Below are 22048 nucleotides of genomic sequence, written 5' to 3'. Positions count from 1 at the left end.
GTTTAAAAGACATGACTGCTCACTGGACTTGTTGAGGTGCTCAGCTTGAAAGAGTTGCATTTAAACTAGTTACCAGATTGTATCATCTTGTACATCTTGATCAAATAGAGACTTGACATTAGACAACGAACATGTTACCAACAATCATCATTGCATACCTGTATGTCAAAATTAGAAAATAAGAAATTATTTATTTACTTTAACAGATTTTTAAATAGTTCATTCATAGTTTATGTAGAATAAGTTTATAAATTGATGTAGGTTGCTACTGACTATTTCACCAAAAAAAAAAAGTGAGAAAAGAAAAAGAAAATCATGACAGAGATGGGTTTATATTTTTGAGGGAATGTAGTCTATAGCAAATGGCACCATTTATAATCTGAGCTCTTCTTTGAACACAGGGGTCATTCCACAGTGGCAATTTAGGTCATTCGTGAGGTCCCCCACCCTCCCACCCCAGGGGCCCCAGTGCAACTGCACTGTCTGTATGTACACCCCTGCTGCTTATACCCTTCACTACACCAGTGGTGGACCCTAACTGAGAATAAGAGCGAAATGCAACAAAAAACAACTCTATTTCCTGGATCTTTAATGCAATTAAAAACACACTTAAAAAGTGGTTATACTCTATTAAGGTGGTAACACACTATTTAGCTGCAACCCTATAGACACATCTGGGCTGCTTTACAGAAAAACTTGCAGGTATCAAGTCGAAGCTGAACTAAATATTACTGAAAATGATATGGTAGGTCAGTATTTTGTAGGATTTTACTCCAATATAACATGGTTTAAGCATACTTGGAGTTGTCCCTATTTAAATAAATAATTTATCAAACTACTCTGCCGTATGGGAGTTAAAACTTTCTAATAAGAAGGCGTATGATAGTGACAGTGTCGCAAAGTCCTCTGGGATACGCATTTTTTTAAAAAGTATTTTTAAGGGATATTATACATTGTTCCTGGAAAAGCCTGTTTCGTGTATTATTGCAATATTAACAGATACATTAGACATATCACTGTTTCGTCGTGTGATAATGTAAAATATAAGCGTAGACTACACATTTTCCGGGTAAACTACCGATGTCACATTTGAAAGGGTCCGTGCTTGGCTGGACTCTGGGTTGAAGGAAGCTTGTCCGCCCGGCAGTCGGAGCGGAGGGGGACTCGGCTGAGGGAGCTTCAGGCGGAGAGTGAGCTGGCGACGGACACCGAAATATCTCCACGGCGGCTTTCCTAACATCTTAAATCACCGGAGCGATGAGCATACTTTCACTGTAGCGGTTTCGTGTCATATCCAGGTGAGTTCAACTTGTGCACTGTGTTTTGTGGCTGTAGCTGTGTGGAAAATAGCCGAGGCGAGGAGGGCAAGCTGTGGCTCAATACAAAGGCTTTCTTTGCCGGAGAAAATGCCGGGGCTGCAGCAGCCGGGAGGCCCGCCTGTGTCTTTCAAGTCACCGACTAGCCACGGTTATGCCTCCGATGTTTCACACCATCTCGCCTATTTCTTCTACAAATGTAACCATGCTGTTTTATATATAAGTGTTACCTGGCTACAATTGCATTTGGCGCTGTTATCGACCGAATATCGAGGGTTTTGACAACCATGGCCGGTACCAAGAAACATGGTTGCTCTGCGGAGTCTCCTAACGCTGCACGCCGGGCATCGGTGCAGTCCGTGCCGCTAGAGGGTTACGGGGACAGCCGGGGTTTCTCTGTAGCAACCAGGAAAGCGTCCGGGAGGGACAAAACACGCAGCACCACGGTTGCTTATGTAATACAGAAAATTCTACCAGCTAATGTTGGCATGTCTGGTGAAACTTTGTTCGTACACATGATATGTCAAACAAAGTTGGCATACGACTACGTTATGCTACGTTTTTAGCTCGGTTTTTGTATTTCTCGGTATTTTTTCGGCGGGGCGTCTTTGGTGAGCCACACTGGTTTCCTGTAGTTATTTTCCACTTTTCTACCAGGTTTAGCGGGTTACAGTCACCGAGGAGGATGATTAAGAGTTGGGCATATTGTCTCATGGTGTCACGCTGTAGTCGGGTTGCCCAGTCCCCCTGCAGGGTGCACACACAGTCGGAAGGGTGGCTTTACAATTTGGGTAGGACGGCTAGCAAAGGCTGATGCATAGCGACTCCTCGGCTGGGTTAATGCCCAAAAGCATGCCTGCTCACGGGGGCACAGTACTGGTTGTTGCAGGGTTTAACTTTGGACTTTAGGTTACTCACAGGACAGTCTCATAGTCGTGCTAGGTTCAGGTGCCACATTACCATCCTATATCTACGGAGCCTGGCAGGTACCATTTCGATTCATGTGCAAGAATTGTGTTTGCATCATATAACCGAGCACAAACGAGCTGCAGTCAAAACATGTTAAACAGCGTTACTTTGCGCTTGTATCAGTCCAACGTAAGGATAAACCCAGTGGTGGAAAGTAATAAGTTACAGTTAGTCAGGTGCCACAAAGAACTGCAGGTTAAGGGACTGTTCGTAACTTATGAGGGGGGAGGGGTGGTGCGAGGGGGGGGGGATGTCAAATAATTTTTTTAAGCACTAGAAATGGACTTGTTTTTTTTATTTTGGCTTATGGGAGGGGCATACGACTTAAAATTGTTTTATTTTGTATTGATTTAGCACAGATTTCTTAAAAAGTCATCCCTTCTCAACCTGAAGGCATGATTTCCTTAAACATGACCAAAGTTGCACTATTTGTTGTAGCCAGAAACGGCAAAAACTGAAATTATTAAATTATTACATTAAAAAAAACATGAAAAAATGTCATCAAAATAATTTTATTCTGCCAAAATGTGACCAAAAATAAACCATTTGCCCTAACTAAATCCAGCATGCATGACAAGAGTGTCATGCATGCTGGATTTTGTCTTTAACTTTTATTTTTTATTTTTCATACACCAAAGGGTAAGTTTTAAGAATTCAATAACTAATTTGTGGTGGAGGGAGGGTCATGCATTTATCACCAAAAATATCTGTACCTTCAGTGAGGGTCAAAATGTAAAAAAAAAAAGTAAAATTAAAGAAAGGAAAGGAGTCACATGCCATCCACCCCCTCATCTGATAAGTTAAGAACAGTCCCTAGGTTACTTGTATTTTATAGCATGTTACTAGTTACGTTTCAAATTAGTATTTAAAAATCTATGAGCATATGAAATTTGGGGTTTTCAAAATTCATAAAGTGGCTCAAAAGTAGCTCATTAAACTTCTGTTTACACATTGCTGCATCAGTAATAATAATCTAATAATGTAATAAACAATTGTTAAATAATAATAATAATTGATATGGACAGGTGCCATTCATCCTGCATAAGGAGCAATTTTACTTTAGATAATTTAAATACATTTTGCTGATAATACCTATGTGCTCTATCTTAAAAACTTGAATGAAGGACTTATACTTGTATTACGATACCTTTAAATTCTGAAATTGCCGCTTTACTTGCATGAAAAAGATATGAATATTTTTTCCACCAGTGACTGAACTCCAGCCGCCCAGCTTGCTCATGACGTGATAATGTTCCATATTTATTCTGCATTGCATTAAACAGTTGGACATGTGCACAGTCGAATCTGTCCATCAGTGAGACCTTAAAGAACATCTGATGTAGCGTTAAAACAGAATGAGAGAAAGGGTGTTGAGGGGACAAGGACCAATTAGATAAACATGATGATTTAACACTGTTAATTTGAGGGAATTGATATAGTAATTAGAGGGCACATTTGTATCAAAGCACAGCTATTAGCATGTCACAACAACCTTTAACTTCAGGTCCTACTTCTACAATATCGTAACAGTAATAATTAGGAGGGCTAAATTAAGTAATTCAAGGGCATACTTTACTCATTTGTGCGCACAAGTGATCCAAAATGTTTCCCGTGATACCTGCCAGGCTCAGTAAATTCACATCAGCTGTTCTCAAAAAATACAGTGGGGCCAGGGGACCCACAGAGGCCCTTTAGTGGGTTCCGTGGGGCTTCCAGAGTGGAAAAATGTACAAAAATATTTTGTTTGTACTCCATTCTGAGCATTTTTAAACCTGTTTCTCCCAATGCCACAATTAAATCATCAGCCCAATCACCAGAGGCAAATGTTGGCATTGTGCATTTCTGCAAACTACGATTACATTACATGTGTACATTTAATATGTGTCATCAGTGTTCCTAAAGTGACATAGTTCTGATTGCATATGAGCTGACTTTGTCATTAGGAGGTGGAGGGAATGGTAAATGGTTTGACACTTAGACAAGATAACTGCTAAGCTGTCCGTTGTCTTTTGGACATCGTGGCATTTCCAGCGGTGTTTTTGCCACCAAAAAGCAAGTATTTTAAACCAAAACATGATCTTATCCTAACCATAACCCAGCGGTTTCTGTACCTAAACATAACCACATGTTAACCACAATATTGTCAAAATGTTAAGTTTCAACATATCCAGTACATAATAATGTACAAATATTACATATCTGTGGTTTGCATAAACATTCAATACTTACCATTTATTCTGGTGATTGGGTTGCAATCATACATGACGACAAAAAACAAACGGATCCAAGAATATACTGTGAGAATAGTGGCATTACATTTTAGGAGTTAAATATTGTTACATTGTTTTATTTAGTATTAGTACTGCAATAAAATTCACATTACACTCCAGTCACAGCTTCAGGGCAGCCCTCAAGGCTGGATCACTTACTTGGCAAATTGGACAACTGCCCTGGCACTCCACCCCCTTGGGGGCCCTGAAAGCCCCAGGTTCACAGTGTGGCAATTACTTTGTGGTCATTTGATTAATTGCACATTTGCTCGGTCATATGCACCATATTAGATGGCGAGGGCCTTTGGTTACTCTTGCTTTTTTACCTAATCTAAAGCTCTGTCTTTTAGATGGGTGTCAAAAACAACTTTTAATACTTAAACATTGCACAACAAATAGCCCACAACGTACTGCCGAGTGGTCACATGGAGTTCCTCCACAGGATGGCAGCATAACATTGAAGTTACCCATTGTGCTGCATATTCAGGATTTGCAAGGATATATATAGTGATTGGCCAAAGTGTAGGCAGCTGACAAAATGACATGTTCAGTAGCAAGTGCTAATACAGAGGTACTTTTTCTACATTAATATTTATTGTGAAACCTCATGTTTGCCTGTGTTTGTCAGGTGAGAGATCAGCAACAAGGGCAAATATAAAATGTATAGAAATAACAGAGACAAGAGTAGTAATATATTGTACCATTTTCTGTAGTATTGAGAGGCAATATTGTAGTTCACTGAAATAAATTTGTATCTGTGTATATGTTAGCTGAAAACTAACAAAATATTGCTATGTACAGACATGCTAAAATTGTGTTGAGGTAATTTAGAAACCACTAATTCGAGAGAGTCTTGATATTTTTTAATGTTCTGCGTAGAAACTTCTGGGGATGTTTTGGTTCCCAGATTTAGCTGCAGAGTGTCAGCAAGAAATGTTTTTTGCACATTTTCAATCTGTCGTTAGTATAGTTAGTTTTTTTTATTATATAAATTAATTATATTACATATACAAATAAAAGTTTCTGTAGCCTACTTGAATAATACAATCAGTTGCTTTTTCAGTCCACTACATACATTATACTGCTGCAAAAAAATGGCATAAGTGAGACGAACAGACTGAAAACTTTATCTTATTAGATAAAACAGATGTTGACAAAGGTTTCCTTTGGGGACATAATTTACAGTTGAAAAAAGGTAATAAATCGCAGCATGTCACAGTACATTTTATCGCAATACTCAGCATATCACAGCATTTTTAAAGTCACAGTAATATTGTATCACAACCCAAGTATTGTGATAATATCTTAGCATAAGTCCTCTGGTGATTGCCACCCCTAATAGCTAGCATGCGTTAGCTTGGAGGGCTAACTTGGGTTGTTTACTATATTACATGAACTTTGCTGTCATCTTGAATGTTCTGCTGAGCCTTGTTCAAACTCTCCATGGACGTAACAGTTGAATGTTCATATTGAACAGCCAAATGTGATTTGACTGACATAATTCTGAGTTGGGTACAGACCTAGATAAAATGTACATTTTTGGGGGGATTTCTTTGGCAGATGATTCAGTTTGCAGTATTCCAGCGACTTAATGGAAAATTCCACCAGGGGGGCTTTAATTATCAGTGTAGTCTGACTTGCTAGTTTGACCTGACTCTGTTTCTGTTTTCTTCTCAGATTGAACAATGTGATTGTGATCGGAGGCAGCTGCACTCCAATGGTCGAGGACCTCTCCTCACTTCACTAGAATGTACTTGATGAATGTGCCTCCTGTCGCAGCGACGCAATCGGAATGGAGAACATGTGGTCCACCTGGAGGCTATAGCCTTCCAATCTGCTTCAATGACTCTGACACTGAGTTGTCCACTAGAGGCGCACCTATCTCCGATAAGGTCCAGATGATCATAGAGAGCCTTAGGAGCTCCCAGTCCTCACTCGAGATGGGCGACGAGATCGAGGGAAATGTGCCACCAGGACAGGAAAGTCACCCCCAAGTCTGCAAGGTTGCAGTGGGCTCTTATGTGGGAGCCAAGTCCAAAACTAAAGGTCCCGCTGAAAACCAACATGTAGATGTTTCCTCCCCAGTCAACCACAAGAGCACTGACTCTGACAGTGATGATTCTGTGGACAGAGGAATTGAGGAGGCAATCCTGGAATACCTGAAGGAAAAGGATGATCACAAACGCAAGGGGGAACCATGCTTCACCTTTCTCCAATCATCCAAAATTCCAAGGAAAAGCCCACCTATTCCTGAGGTTTCCAAACAGAACTCTGACAGCAATACATTTTTGATTGCCAGTAGCCAGTTTCCCAAGAGTATCAAAGTTGAGACTCCTACATCATCAGCTGTAATACCTATAAAAAAGTATATCAAAAACAAGGCTGCCCTAAATGACAACACAGTTAAGAAATTGGATTCAAATAAAAGTACAGCTACCAAAAGTTTAGTCTTGCCAAAAGAGCAGACAAAGAGCCCCTCTAAAATAATTAGCCCCTTCAACAAAGTAAAGTGCCCAGTCACCATTAGGGTGGAGGAAGACTCAAATGATTCCAGCAGTGATGACGGCATCGAGGAGGCCATTCAGAGATACCAGTTAGAGAAAAAAGAGCAGCAGAACAAAAGGGAAACTTTTAATCCACACGCATTCAAAGATGAGTCTGACTCTACAAGCGATGATGGGATTGAAGAAGCTATTCGCTGCTATCAGCTTGAGCAACTCAAAGAGAAAAGCACCCTGAAACCATTCATACACAAGCAAAAACCCTTAACTAAGTCATTAATTCATAATGTTGGAAGTACAAGCACGGAAAACATGAAGAAACACAAACTGAGAAAGAAAAAGACCAGAGACGAGAGAGAAGTAAAATCTGTTCAACTTCCTCCTCCATCTGTTTTCACACCCAAGAACACACTTTCAGAGAGCTCAAAGGGTAAAGGAAATGGACTGCTTTTGTTCAAAGTAGAAAGTTTTAAGGATCAACCTACCCCTGCCCCTCCAAAGGTTAATACAACTGCAGAGCTCATGTGTGCTGAGGCAATACTGGACATCTCAAAAACTGTTATGCCTGGGGCCTTCCATCATGGTGTCAGTCTTAGCACTTGTGCTCTGACCGAACCTTCCCTGCTATCTTCACCTCCTGACAACTGCCCAGATGAAGAAAGTGATGCCAGTTCTATTGATAGTGAAGACGGAATAGAGCAAGAGATCAGGAAATTTCTTGAGCAGAAGGCCCAAATGCACAAACAGCCACTCACTGCCATGACTCAAGAGCCTCCAAGTGTAAATGAGCCAGAGAAAGTAAAAGCAAAACAAGTTGCAATCCAAAAGAAACCTCAACGATTGTCTTTGCTACAGCAAAGAAAACACCAAGAGGAAAATTGTAGCATCTCCAACACATCAGGGACAGATAACAATGTTAAAGAAATGGCCCCTAAACCTTCACTTGAGCATGGAAAAGAATCCAGCCCATTAGTGCTTTCACAAGGAAGTCCAGCACATCCAATAGCTGGATTACACAAGAGAGAGCAAAGTGGAGACAAAAGCAGCTCGCTTGACAGTGATGAGGACCTAGACACGGCTATAAAAGACCTGCTCAAGACAAAAAAGAAGTCGAAGAAGAAAACGAGGGATTTAAAGCGGAAATCAAGGATGTGCCTCAAGGATGAAGAACCACTGCTGGGGAATGCTTTAGAGACCAAAAAGTTGAAAGCTGATCCTATTTCAAAGCGCAGTTCTTTGAAAAAAGTAGAAAGGAGTAAGGATGACATGAAAGACAAGTGTGGATTGAGTAAAAAGAGCATTTTACAACTTAAACAAACTAATAAGAGTAAAGAGCATGAAGGTCAAACAGCAACTGAGCGTCAGGACCCCCCGTTGCAACACAATGCTCAGACTGCTCTTGAGATAAAGGAAGATAGCAGTTCAGTAGACAGTGATGATAGCATAGAGCAAGAGATCAGAAGGTTTCTGGCTGAAAAGGCCAAAGCAGAGAAAAGTAAAGAAGGAGATGTATCGAGAAACGGTACCATCTTGGCTTGTACTCCACTGCAAGATGAAGACATTAAACAGGAAAATCAGCTGGCTGAAATTCCGAGAAAAAGTATCAGTCCTCTCCCTGGACAATCTCCCCTGAGAAGTCAGCCTCTTCCAGCACCACAGAGTTTGCTGCCAGATGTCTCCACGAGTGCACAGTCCCATCTGCCGTCAGTCCAGTCCTGCAGCCCCAGTCTTTTGGAGCCAGCAGACGGGGCGGGGGCTGCTAGAACTGAGCAAAGGAGGCCTAGCTCTGGGAGAGGTGACGGCCAGGACGCCACCCCACAGACGGAGAGAGTTCGGCCAGTTCTGAGTCCTAGCATTGCTCATTCTCGCTCAGAGTCAATCAAGTGGCGCCAGAGCTTTGGACTCCCTGCGACTGACACTAGGACTCTCAGTCGAACTCCATTCCATATCACCTCATCTAAAATCAGCGAGGCTGCATCAGCAATTCCACCATATCAAAGCGGGGGCCCCAAATCACAGACTCCAGTCAATGTTTGGTCCTCTGCACGGACCAGCAGAGCACCTTTCCCCTGCTCTGCAGAGACAAATGTAAATACCACATTCAGATCCCCTGTTTTGAATTTTTTGTCTACTGCCAGGCATCCAAGGATGTCCTTTGCACGGAGCCTTGCGCCTGGCCACAGGTCACAGTGCCCCGTAGAAGGAGAGACTGAGAGCATGGTACATATACCTAAGGACAAGAGTGTGTTTGTTGAACTGGAATCTAATAGGACCAACCATGTGCAGGTTCGAAGCAGGGAAAGGAACGAGGGAAAGGAGAGAGTGGACTTGCTAAGTGAGAAAAAAAGAGAAGGCGAGAGCATGAAGATAGATAATAAAGAAGTACATCCAGAAAGAACAGAGGAAGAATTTATAGACGAGGCAGATTGTGAGTCAGGCAACAGGAGAAATCCAGACAAGAAGCAGGGCTTTTCCACAGTGTAAGTATTTTCTTTGGCCTTTATGTCCCATAGCATCATAATCCAATTTTATGAGTTCATTTCTTGATTGCGCCCTGCTAATGAATATAGTGTAGGTAATGATCAAGCTTATTCACTTATAGGCTCGAAGGGAACGCTTGTTAATAAGACAAAACAGGCTTTTTTTTTTTTTAAAATGTGTTTGTACATTTATACGGCTATGTAACACAGTGACACCATCATGACTTTTTTTGTGATCTGAGGTTAATTCATATCATCAAACCCTTGAAAAGCAATACAGTGACATTTTGCTACAAGAAGCAGACAGCGTCAGTAATACCACCATCAAAATGCAGCATACATTCTTGCAGAAAATGACATCATCCTAAATATGTTTCCCATTTTATGTAAAAAGAAAAACAAAAAAAGTGACCAAGAAAAATAATCTCTTAATATGATGAAATAAAGATTTAAGTTTAAGACCAAATGCGTAAGATTTGGATGTATCTTTTTAATGTACCAAATTAGCAATGTTACTCAGAAAAATACATACTGTTGTTACATAATCTTACCCAATTTACTGTACATGTGGTATGTGGGTTTACTTTAAGAAGACATTTTATGTGCAAAAGTTAAAAAGTAATTATTGTTGATGTTGTAGGTTTTTATGTTTCCGTCACTGCGTTCATTAGAAATATCTCCATAAAAGCAGGAAGACAACATATATTGTATGATTACATCCATTTCAAGCAGCAACCTCCAAGGTAACGAGTAAGTGCCAAAAACTGCAGTTCCTTGAATGGCCACTTGAGGTCGGCTCCAGAAGCAAGTCAATCCCCATAGATCTCCATATTAAAATGCCCAACTTCACAGCAGAAATAAACATGTTTAGCCAGGTACAAAAAAAAAGGTTTTGGTAGCTAAACATCCATGACAACTGTGCAGGGGGTGAATTTATATATATCTCCCCCTTTTTTTTATTTTTTTTTATTAAGGCTTAAAGTTGCACATATTCAGGGGCGGGGCTACCTGAGTGACAGGCTGTCTGTGGGACATTGGTACAATCTATGTGTCAGATCCAGTTCCAGCCTTTCCAAATATTGTTACTTCTGGCTCCATAAAACGAAGATGGCGGCTACCAAAATGCTGACCTCGAGGCTTCAGACTGGGAGTCCACAAACAAGTGGGTGACGTCATGATAGCTACATTTACTATACTTATACAGTCCATGATCAATTCATGTTCTTCTGCACAGTAAATCAAAATGTCAAATCTGTACTCAGCGAGTGAAACAAAAAGAGACTTGTGCATGTGAAATGCTGTTAGACCTTTGTTGCTTTTTTGTCATACAGTAATTCAATCAATTGAGCAAGAAAATAATAAGTTAGTAATAAAAATAAGCATGTGTAGCAGCCCTAAACACTGTTATTGGAAAAAACTCATGAACTTGAGAAATATGTGCTAGTCAAATTTTCTGTAATATGCAATTACATTTATCAAAATCTATGCTAAGTCTCCTAGATGCTTATTTTTTTAAGCTGCTTTCGCATGATAACCACCTGTCTGCAAGAGCATTCCCCTAAAAGCAAAGCATTGTTAAATAAGCTGCCGTTAGCGTCCACTACTGCAATGACAGGCAGGTCTTTCAGTAGACACTGGCAGAAGAAGTGCAAGCTAGCTTGTAGCTGCACACTGTAGCAAGACAACGGAAATTTCTACAATTTCCCAGTCATCTTAAGTTTGATGGAAATGTTATACCAGGCCCAGTTTTAATTCTGGTTGTCAAGTTGCTTACGTTGTAACTCTGGGTATTCAGATACCAAAATTATCAGCTCCTCCATCTTGTCACCTTCTGCTTCCGCGATGCCTGCTGTTTGATCGGCCATAACCAGGCGGCAACCACCAGAAGTTCAACATGGTGAGGTCAGCATGAATGCGCAAAATCTATGTGCGTTCACATGTATGGCAAATGCACCACCATGTTCAAAACCGCTTCCCCTCTGCTGCCTTCCCCTCACTGAAATGACCACAGGCTGCAAGTCATAGCACAGTGGTGTGAAAGCCCCTTTAGATTTATAATGAAAAAGACCAGTCAGATGCCATCTAACCTAACATAATACAGTTCACCATGACTTTACCTGCCCAAATTCATGCCAACCATTTATCATGTTTATCTCTGCAGCTGGGTCTGCTTGTCTACAGACCACTCTCAACTCTGTCCTCCATGTTGTACCTTACCAATCAAGTCCAGCAACCAAGGGTCACTCTGTATCATCAGCGTCAACTTAAAAGCACTTCTCCTTATGTCACCCTTCGCCTTATCCCTCCCTACCCGACCTCTTTATGTTATTACCCCCCTGCTGCCGAATCTCTAAATCTAGGTTGTTCTAATCACAATAATTCCAGAAGATGACTTCTCACCTCACCCGCAGATTGAGGATGACCTTTCTAACTTTTGCACATAAATAGAAAAGGCCAGGGTACATGTTGAAAACACATTAAACCATTGACCCTTAATAGGCACCATTTTAAGAGCAATTTTAGAACACCAGGTGGTACTGGAACAATCTTCTCTCGACTACCATGGAGATATCATAACACATCTTCCCAACAACATTTGTTTTTCAGACGCAGTGGTTTCAGGTCACTGTACGGTTTAAACTCATAGATGGGAATTTAAAGCTTAGTTGTTGATGAAAGCCACTATAACTTGGACTTATTACCTCTATCACTAAATGGTTGTTCCAGATTCCACAGAAGCCACATAGTTACTCCTCTCTGTCTTGCTAAACTTGATATTTAGTGTGTTCATTTGTTTGTCATGTTGAAGTTTCCTTGAATTTCCTATGTGAAAAAAAAGGCTATTTATTTTTGTTTATAAAAAGAAAAAGTTACTGAACATGCTGTGCATCGCCAGGTTTTGTAAATATTTTGTAAGAAGTGTTTTCTTTTTTTCTTTTACTCTTTCAGAAAAAAACAAACAAAAAACCTTTGCTGTGTCTTTTAAGTGCATCTGTGTAATAAAGAGTGGAATCCGAGCAACAGTGGGTCGTTCTCATTAATAATGGAAAATACATCATAGTAACGCTTGCTTATGTTCACTGGCTTGAAGATGGACTTTGGGATGAATTATTAGCATTAAGTAATTGTTGGAAATTGGTCTGATGTGTGTCCCGCTGTGCCTTGCCCAGGTCTTTGTCCACTGCCATTGACCCTGGCTTCACCTTCAGACCTTGCATAGCTCTTACCACAGAGGAGAGAAGCAGCATGTTCAACAGGAGGTACCTGACTGAAAAATGCAAGGAGGTACAATTATGTAGAAACACGAGTGTTTGATGCTTCATTATTTGTATCCCTTTATGATGAAACCAGATGTTCATTGACATGATAGCTAAACTCACCAGCCCCATCAATGTGGACAACTGGGGTTTTCATGCCTCCGCAGCAGCGATAGCTGTACCAGGAGGCATTGTGTTTTCGGGTGGTCCGTTTGTTTCTCGTGAACTTGGTATCTCAAGAATTTCTTTAAATCAGGCAGAAACTACAACAATGAATTGATTAGATTTTGGTTGTCAAAAGTCAAGGTCACTGTGACCTCATCTGTCTCATTCTTGTGAACGTGATATCTTAAGAACACTTTAAGGCGGATTTCTTCAAATTTGGCACAAATGCTTAGGCCCTAACTCAAGATTTCATATGTTAATGATGAAAAAATGTCACATAAATGTTTAATTAGATAAAATGATGAAGTGATGACAATTTATGTCCAAAGGGTCTTTAAAAAACTCTTTTTTGGCCATTATTCACTCAGGAACAGAAGGGGAGACATTTGGATTGTGAACTGGTGACGCTAATCTTGAGTACCCACATTGAGACTGTGGTGATTGTGTAGATCTTGTGTGCTGCCGAGTTGAAGATGTCCAAGTTTTAGAATTGGCACCTTCTTTGCAGCAACATCCATATCTGAAGCATTGTCTACTGTCACAGTTACATATGAGTCTGGACAGACTTGGATGTAAACTGTAATTGCAGCTTCACTGGTTTGCGGAGGTACACATCAGCAAGGTGGTAATTCTAATTTTTTGCTGTTGTTGTTTTTACTTAAATTGTCTGTATCCAGAGAGTGTGAGATCTGTATTACTTGATGCTTGCAGGAGGTATCTTCTCACAGGAGAGCTCCTGTGCATAACAAGACTTTGAAACATGTCAAAAGGAAGCTTCAGTTTGTTCCAGTCAACAGGTATGTGATTGGACCCAAATGGTTTTATCTCCAGTGAGCGATCACAGTCAAATAAAAGCCCATTCATCTTGGATTCTCATCTTCTTTTCAGGAGCAATGAAGCACCCAGCCACCACAGCATAACAGAGCAGAAGACTGAATTCTGCATTTGAGCGATGCACATGGATGATGTGTGATTGAACAGTATTTTGCACTTTATTGTTTATTTATGTAAGGGTTGCTGTCAGTGTTTATATTGTGGGCTAGTGGCAATTTTATTTTTATTTTATTTTGGTTTTTGGCCATAGTACATAGGAACAAGTTTAAGATCACGTTTGCCGATGCCAGTTAAGGGTATTTCTTGACAGTGTTAAAGAACACAGCCCCTAAACTTGCACCTGAATATGGAAAAGAATCCAGCCCATTCACAAAGAAGTCCAGCACACCCAATTGCTGGATTACACAAGACAGAGCAATAAAATAAAAGACCTGCTCAAGACAAAAAAGAAGTCGAAGAAGAAAACGAGAGATTGCCGCTGCTGAAAAATACTATAGAGACCAAAAATTTCAAAGCTGATCCTGTTTCCAAGTGTAATTCTTTGAAAAAAGTAGAAAAGAGTAAGGATGACATGAAAGACAAGTGTGGATCGAGTAAAAAGAGCATTTTACAACTTAAACAAACTAATAAGAACAAAGAGCAATATATGTATGAATGTGAAACAGCAACTGAGGGTGAGGACACCCCTGTTGCCACACAATGCTCAGACTGCTCTTGACATAAAGGAAGATGGCAGTTCACTAGACAGTGATGATAGCATAGATCAAGAGATCAGAAGGTTTCTGGCTGAAAAGGCCAAAGCAGAGAAAAGTAAAGACGGAGATGTGTCGAGGAACAGTACCATGGCATGTACCCCACTTCAAGATGAAGACATTAAGGAAGGAAAATCGCTCTCTGTCACTCTCAATCTCTCTGGACAATCTCCTGAGGAGTCAGCCTCGACTTATTTTTAAGTAAAGGGTTGCTTTTATTTTTATAGTCAAGGCAATTGGCAATTTCATATTTTGGTCTTTGGCTCTTTTTTGTTTGTTTTGTTTTTACCTTTTTCTTACAGGACAGATTTTTTTTTAAGTTGAGATGTTTTGCAGTGTTGCAGTGTTCTCCAAAATACATAACAGTACATGGAGGAAGGTTTAAGGTCACTTATTTGATTTACTAGTTAAGGGCATTTCTTATTTTTTTGCAGTTTAGACTAAAACGTAAATCTGAGTATTTTGCCATTCTTTACTCATGTTTCTCTTGATTGTGTTTCATGCTGTTACTAAATAATTGTAATTACAGGTGTCATAGTTTGAGTGAGTTGCTGTTCTTTAAAATTGAATTTGAGTTGTCCTGAAGAAGATAGCTGCCATGAATTCTTATTCATACTGTTGTCTTTCTAAGAAGTGCCATCTTTATTGAAAACAAAAAGGACTTATTGCTTTACATGAATGTTGTTCGTTTGTACCTGTTTGAGCAAAACAACACCAGAGCACTGATGTATTTTTTTTTTTCAATAAAGTTGTGAGTAAAAACAACTGTGTGGCATCATGGGTATTGTAGTCTAATGCAGAAAGCTGTCACGACAGAACTTTACGACAGTCCGTGAACGGCAAACACGCAGTCGCAGTTTGACCTTCCAGCAAGCATGGCAGCCCGGGCTATCACCAAAGGTATGTGCACAAAATATATTTAACTGTCCGTCACAGTAAGTTGTCGTCTTGATATGTTTGAGTGTATGTCACAGGACCTTGAGATGTGTACCGCAGTTTTAGCATTGCTTTTTGTATGCTTGTCCTACCTGACAAATTAGCAACTTAGCTTACAGCTAGCATCCGTAGCTAGCTGGGAAGCTAGCCGTAGCCGCTTGTTACATGTTCATGTCGGATGTCTTGACTGACATTTGTGTCTTATATTTAGGGTTTTTGGGGCTGCGACACTCCCGGGCTGGGATAATCGGATACTCCTGTGGTGGACATCACTACGCCACTGCAGCCTCCATCCAATCACCCCAAGTCCTAAATGACGAAACTTTAGGTGAGCTGGAGCCTTTGGCACTCCTTTTCTCAATGTTTTTTTAATTGAAAATGTACAGAACAAGTATGGCAACATTCATTTTAATTAAGTACAGTAAAGTACAGCGAAATTGCCAAAACAATACAATACAAGAGGTAAGATTGATTACATAGGAAAGTGCTTCTAACTGTACGTTTTAGATGGAAATGTACTGTAAGACAACAAAAAAGGGGAAAGTAAATAAAATGAAAAACATACAAGGGGAAATAAAAAAAAATCTCAGTTATTTGATAAAGAAGGAAACGTTTTACAATATCATAACTGCTTATTCCTTTTAGCAGTTGTAAAGATTGTATGTACGGGTTAAATTCATAAAACAAAATGTCGGGATGATTTCAGGATGCTGCTCTTATGTATAAAATATTTTTCCAGACACATGGTTGCATTACTACTGAGTTAATCATTTTAGTTTTTCAGGATCATACCAAATGTAATATTTTCTCTAGAGACAGAAGCTGTAAATGATGAGATATTTTAATTTATCCATTTGTGAATGTTAAGCCAAAGTGTATTTACACATTACATGAGGAAAAATATATGGTCTGTGCTTTCAATATCTTTTTCACAAAACCAACATATATTATTATCAGTATTGAAATGCAGCCTAAGTTATTTCTTAAGCAGGATGAATTTTCATGATTTTGAAATGTGTTTTAGGTTTTTGGGCGCAAGTTGTGTTAGATACATAGTTCTTAGGCCTTTTCCAAACCACCACCTACACCAGCGTGTCCAAACTTTTCTGTGGGCCAGATAGATAATGTGAAAATGCCTGGGGGCCCGTTGCTTCTCACATCATACGGGTTATTTAAAAATAATAATAATAATAATAATCACATACAAATGAGACAGACACAGCTGTTTTATCTTTAAGTGTAAAGGTATTCAAGTTTACATCCCTCCTGAAGGTGCGTCCCCTGGCATGTCAATAGTGAGTTTACAGCATCCTTTCGTCCTGATGACAGGACGCAGTTAGTTTCGACCCCTGCTTTTCAGTCTGTGCTAAATTGAAGTGACACAACGGAAAAACATCGGCCATTGCAAACGGTGAATGTCATCTTATTTATTGATAGGCTGATTCCAGTCAATAAGGGGAACATCAGCCGATACCAATACACGGTAGATAAATTGGTGCATCCCGAGTTTGCAGTTTACAGGGACTGTTGCAAAACCAGGAAGTTTATTACCATCACAGTGAAAACCAAGGTGTTTACAAAAAAAGAAAAGAAGTATTATCGATGAAGCTAAGGAGTAAGTTTTATTTCTGTTTATTTATTTGTATCAATACATTTATTTGTTTTAATGCCAAAACAGTAATACTCAGAACTTCAGGTAAACCGTAGCAGCACATACAGATCAAATAATGCAAATACATATGAAGAATGTAAAAAATGGGACAGAGTTTTATCTCTCTTCAGTTAGGAAAAGTTGCAACAGTTCCTTCCTCTTTCCAGCGCAGAGAGGGAATCATTTTCTAAAGCTTGCTGCTGTATTTATACCACACACCCTAATGAAGGTTACACCATTCAGCTGTGAAGGTGGCTACAAACTGTGATGGAGTGGGGAGGGTTTGGTTTGGGAAAGGCCCCTAACATAACAAATATGAAAAAAGCAGCAGTGTGTATGAGTGAAGTCAGTTTTGTTTTTCTCCAGACATTAATCGATATTATTTCTTCTTCATGCAGAAAAAATACTAAAAAAGCCACTTGAGCATCCAGACTTTTTCCGTGTGTCGGAGTTCTTCTCTTTGAAAGACCTGTTCAACGCCAGAGTGCATCTTGGTCATAAAAGCACTTGCAGGCACAGGTTGGTATGAATTCCCACAGCCCTTTAACTGTTTAAGTTTTTGCTCTGATGCTTTGAGTCAACCCTGTTTTTGAGTGTGAGGAATAAGGCTGCAACTGATGCTTCATTTCTTTGTCAAGTAATCTGCTGACCATTGATCGATTATTGTTGTAGATCCTAAAATAGTGAAAATCAACTTAGTTGACTATCACAATTTTTTAGAGTTTAATGTGTCATCCTCAAATCACCTGTTTGGTCCGACCAACAGTCCAAATAAAGAAAAGATGTTCAATAAATTATCAGAAAAGATTATGAAAGCAGCAAATCCTCAGTCAAGACAAGAACCAAAGTGTGGGGCATATTTGCATGAAAAATGTCTTCAGTCATTAATCAGTTATCATGATAGTTGCTGATTAATTTTCGGTTATACAACTATTAACTATTAGACGACTAATTGATTTATTTTGAGTTTTGATAAGACTTTATGTAAGCTAACTGTAATTCTCTCTGTCTCAGGCTTATGGTGCCGTACCTCTACGGCTGCCGTTTGGATCAAGATATAATTGATCTTGACCAGACTATGGAGCTCCTTCAGCAAGCCCTGAACTTCACAGCCCACATAGCATATCGTGGCGGCGTCATACTGTTTGTCAGCCGCCGACGCCAGTTCGGCCACCTGGTGGAGTCCACTGCTAAGTATTGCGAGGAGTACGCCCATACGCGGTATTGGCAGGGCGGCCTGCTTACCAACGCCCCCATCCAGTACGGCAAAGGAGTCCGCTTACCAGACCTCCTCATCTTCCTATCCACTCTTAACAATGTGTTCGAGACGCACGTTGGAATCAGAGACGCGGCAAAGATGAACATTCCCACAGTTGGTGTGGTGGACTCAAACTGCAACCCCAGCCTGGTGACGTACCCCGTGCCCGGGAACGACGACACTCCAGCTGCAGTGGAGTTGTACTGTCGCTTATTCAAGATGATCATCAAACGTGCCAAGGAGAAAAGGAAACAGATGGAGCTACTGCACGGCCTGTCGGCACCCTCCACCCCAAGCTTGTGACAGAATATATTCTCAAATAAGAGACGCTAAGAAATGCATTCTAAAGTCAGAACCGTCTGCTGCTCCCCGTCACCATTCATCTGCATTTTAGAGAGGCAAAATCTGATGCTAGTGCTCAGGGGTGGATCCACAATACTGTCTTGTGTTAAGACCGGAGCTGTGTGAATATTGCTCTTGAATGAATCTTGTTTCTGTGACATATGGTCTTCTGATTCTAATTTAAAGGAACAGTATGTAAGATTTAGGGGGGCTGAAACTTCTCCCAGCTTCATTGTTTATTATATATATATATGCTCAGGAGGTTTTTACTGGGAGCTGAATTATCCACAGAGGTCTCTTTCTCTCCAGAACAAACAGACCAGGTGATTTAAAACAGTAAAAACACAGAATAGCCAGTGTTTAGTTTGTCCATTTTGGGCTGCTGCAGACACATGGCAGTGCATCATGGTGTTGATTATACTCTGAAGAGAAGACACTTCTTATTATATTCCATGTCTGCCAGTATATCCCCCTAAACCCTACACACTGGACCTTGAACATTTTTCTTACAGTAGTTTGTTCAAATGTATGTTATGCACCACTGATAAAACATTGACTTATGTTAACACGGACTGCCAGCACTCTGTCTCACTGTTGCATCCATATTTAACAGTCACAGGTTCCTATGATAACGCTGCCGACCCCGTTTCAGTTTGAAATAGCCGGGGTACAGAGACTTTTTTGTGCACAACGTGTCAAGCCAAAACATTATAGGTCATTCTGCTTACCTTTAGTGATCCTTTTTGTGTGGGTCTGCCTTTCCCAGTCCCACAGCTACATCCCACTACTGCTCTAATGTGTCGCCATATTTGCTTTGGAAGAACTCCTAGTATGATTTCCACTGTCTTGACCACCTTATACTCAGAGTTTTACTTTCAGTAACAGTTCCACCTCGTCTTCAGCCCAAGCAAAGAAATCTCTCTTACTTTTACTCTGCCTTACAACCTTGTAGTATTTTCTGCAACTAAGCAACCAACCACTGTATAGACAATCTGCCCTGTTTACACCAGCACACACATGCTCAGTGTGTGTGTGTGTTCATGTGAATCTAAAATGCTCCACAGTTGTTTAATAGAATTACTAAAAAATACCCGTTATAAATTCCCACAGCCCAAAATGACAGCACATCTTAAAATGCTTATTTTATCTTACCAACAGTTTAAAATCCAAAGGCATTCTGTTAACAACAATATAAACCCACCACAAGCAGGAATCCTTGCGTTTAGGAGGATGGACCCAGAGGTGAAGCATTTTTCTTGACAAATTATTTAAACAAAAACGGCCATCAGCATAGTTGCAAATTGATGTCTTTCATCAACAGTTGCAACACCTGTACCTATTTTGCAGTCTATGGAAAAATAGTGTTACAATATGAAATTTATATCTGTATGCAAGAATAATAGCACTTGTGGTGAGAATTAGCCAGATGGTCTCTAAGATAAGATGTGCACTGCACTCCAGAACATACTTAGAAAATACTGAAAAGCCATTTTTAGGAATATAATTCTGTTCATCCTGTAAATGTTTAATTCAGGCCACTGTTTATGATTCTTTTAAAATGAAGAGTTGTCATGAATGGTTTGAATTGTGACTTTTGCTCCTATAGAAATACCTGGTAGTGTCTTAGTTTCATAAAATACAAAGCCACTTAGTTCAATTTCACTTAGTTCAATTAGTCAGATTCTCAGCTGAACTTAAGAGTGACCTGATCTAACTGACTGAAATGTTCTCTGATCAAGAAGTCTGTCTTGTATAACATCCCTGGTTAAAACACCAACAACAAAATTGTTTTTATGGCACCATCACTTTATTAGAAAACTGTTAAGGCAGTCAACTTGAGTACAAACAAGGCATGTTCTCAAGTCTTACTCATCACAGAGCTTTTGTCTCTGGTTGAGCAAGATCAAGACCAGATACAAAGTGATAAAAACAGAACAAAATAAAATAACAGGGCTATATCATATCTTGAAATGAATGCAACTTAAGAGCTTTCTCGTCCTCAACAAGTTTGATAGGTTTACTGAAAGGTTTTAACTCATTCTTCTATTGTTTCAAACTAGGTTTTGTCTTTAAATATGCATTTATGTATGAAAAACTTCCCCAATAATAAGACAATATTCAAAACAAAGTCCATGTTCTTAACGCAAGCTCCAAATTTGACTTTTCACTGTCAAGGGTCACAACTCAATATGTAGACTGTAGTCAGCACTCCATGTCACTCTAGAAAGACATGTTCCAAACATTCAAATTTCCTGTCATATAACGCAGTTATTCACATGGCAATTAAATCTTAATCTTTAGATTTCATTCGTTGGATAAATCTCACTTAAAGTTTTCAAGTTCAGCTCTTTTAACTTAGGAGTTAGAGGAAAAGGAAATATATATTTTTTACTTATTTGCTTACCCTCTTCAACATCTTATTCCTTGATAATCCTTGATAATATAATTTCTACCTACTAGGTTGGTACATTTACTGTACAAAATTTCAAAAAAAAAAAAAAAACCTTTTCATGGCAGACATTTGACACGTCAAACTAGACAAAGCACAGGTGCATTTAATAACATGAATGATAGCTGCATTCTATTTAGTGGAAGTCCTGATATCGAACATGCTGGCTGACTGGAAGAGCTCACTGGGACACTGAATGGAGCTGAACCATAATTACTGTTATTACATTCACAAGTGCGTTTCCTGCTATGACAAGTTAAAATGTCTGCTTTTAAAAAAAATAGTCTCAGCTCAGGAGAGACCTTCGAGTACAAAATGTCTTCTTTAACCACTGACCTCAGAGAGCCTGTTGTAGCTGGTACTGGTCTATTACCAGATGCTGTGAAACATCCTCAACGTCTCTACAGTGTGCGGAGATCGCTAAGTAGATGAAGTTTGGTCGCTCTCCGTTTCCGTACTTTGACAACAAGTTCCCCTGTATCGACGTGTTGTGAACAGCAGGGGAAAAGCGCTGCAAGGACAAAATGGTGAGTGATATATATAGTGGTTATAATAAAATATATCTTAAAGAAGTCCATAGTTGTAAAATTGTACTGTTAAAACACAAGTTTAACGTGTGACGTAAGTCAAGTATTTGCATACAGTTTAAAACTGAACGCGACTTCCTGGCAAATTTCCACTCCTATAAATTACGTTAGCTGTAACTTACAGTGCTAATATTTATGTAATGTTAATCACAGCCGAGGTTTATTTTGAGATAAATGCTTGTACTAAGTGTTGTTTCTCGTTTTTTGGTTTAGTTTCCTGCTTTAGGGAACCCGCCTTACATGGTGAGCAACAGGCTATTTTTAGTTTCAAGCTGTCATGT

At 39.7% G+C, this 22048-nt stretch overlaps 2 protein-coding genes across 2 annotated transcripts; both read left to right on the top strand.

Annotated features, from left to right (window-relative positions):
- Positions 1–966: 966 nt before the first annotated feature.
- Positions 967–15253, top strand: ppp1r26 (protein phosphatase 1, regulatory subunit 26). The gene is made up of 5 exons (XM_050053638.1): positions 967–1298; positions 6233–9536; positions 12707–12821; positions 13670–13755; positions 13847–15253. Exons 2-5 carry the CDS (start codon positions 6304–6306, stop codon positions 13905–13907), a joined length of 3495 nt encoding a protein of 1164 aa, XP_049909595.1. The 5' UTR covers positions 967–1298; positions 6233–6303; the 3' UTR covers positions 13908–15253.
- Positions 15254–15365: 112 nt separating this feature from the next.
- On the top strand, positions 15366–19297 carry mrps2 (mitochondrial ribosomal protein S2). Its single transcript, XM_050053635.1, has 4 exons — positions 15366–15444; positions 15692–15808; positions 17530–17650; positions 18146–19297. The coding sequence occupies exons 1-4, from the start codon at positions 15420–15422 to the stop codon at positions 18690–18692; spliced, it is 810 nt and encodes a 269-aa protein (XP_049909592.1). The 5' UTR covers positions 15366–15419; the 3' UTR covers positions 18693–19297.
- The last annotated feature ends 2751 nt before the right edge of the window (positions 19298–22048 follow it).

The sequence above is a fragment of the Epinephelus moara genome, chromosome 9 (assembly GCF_006386435.1).
Source record: "Epinephelus moara isolate mb chromosome 9, YSFRI_EMoa_1.0, whole genome shotgun sequence".
Taxonomy (NCBI): Eukaryota; Metazoa; Chordata; class Actinopteri; order Perciformes; family Serranidae; genus Epinephelus; species Epinephelus moara.
This window is presented reverse-complemented; position numbering and strand designations above follow the sequence as displayed.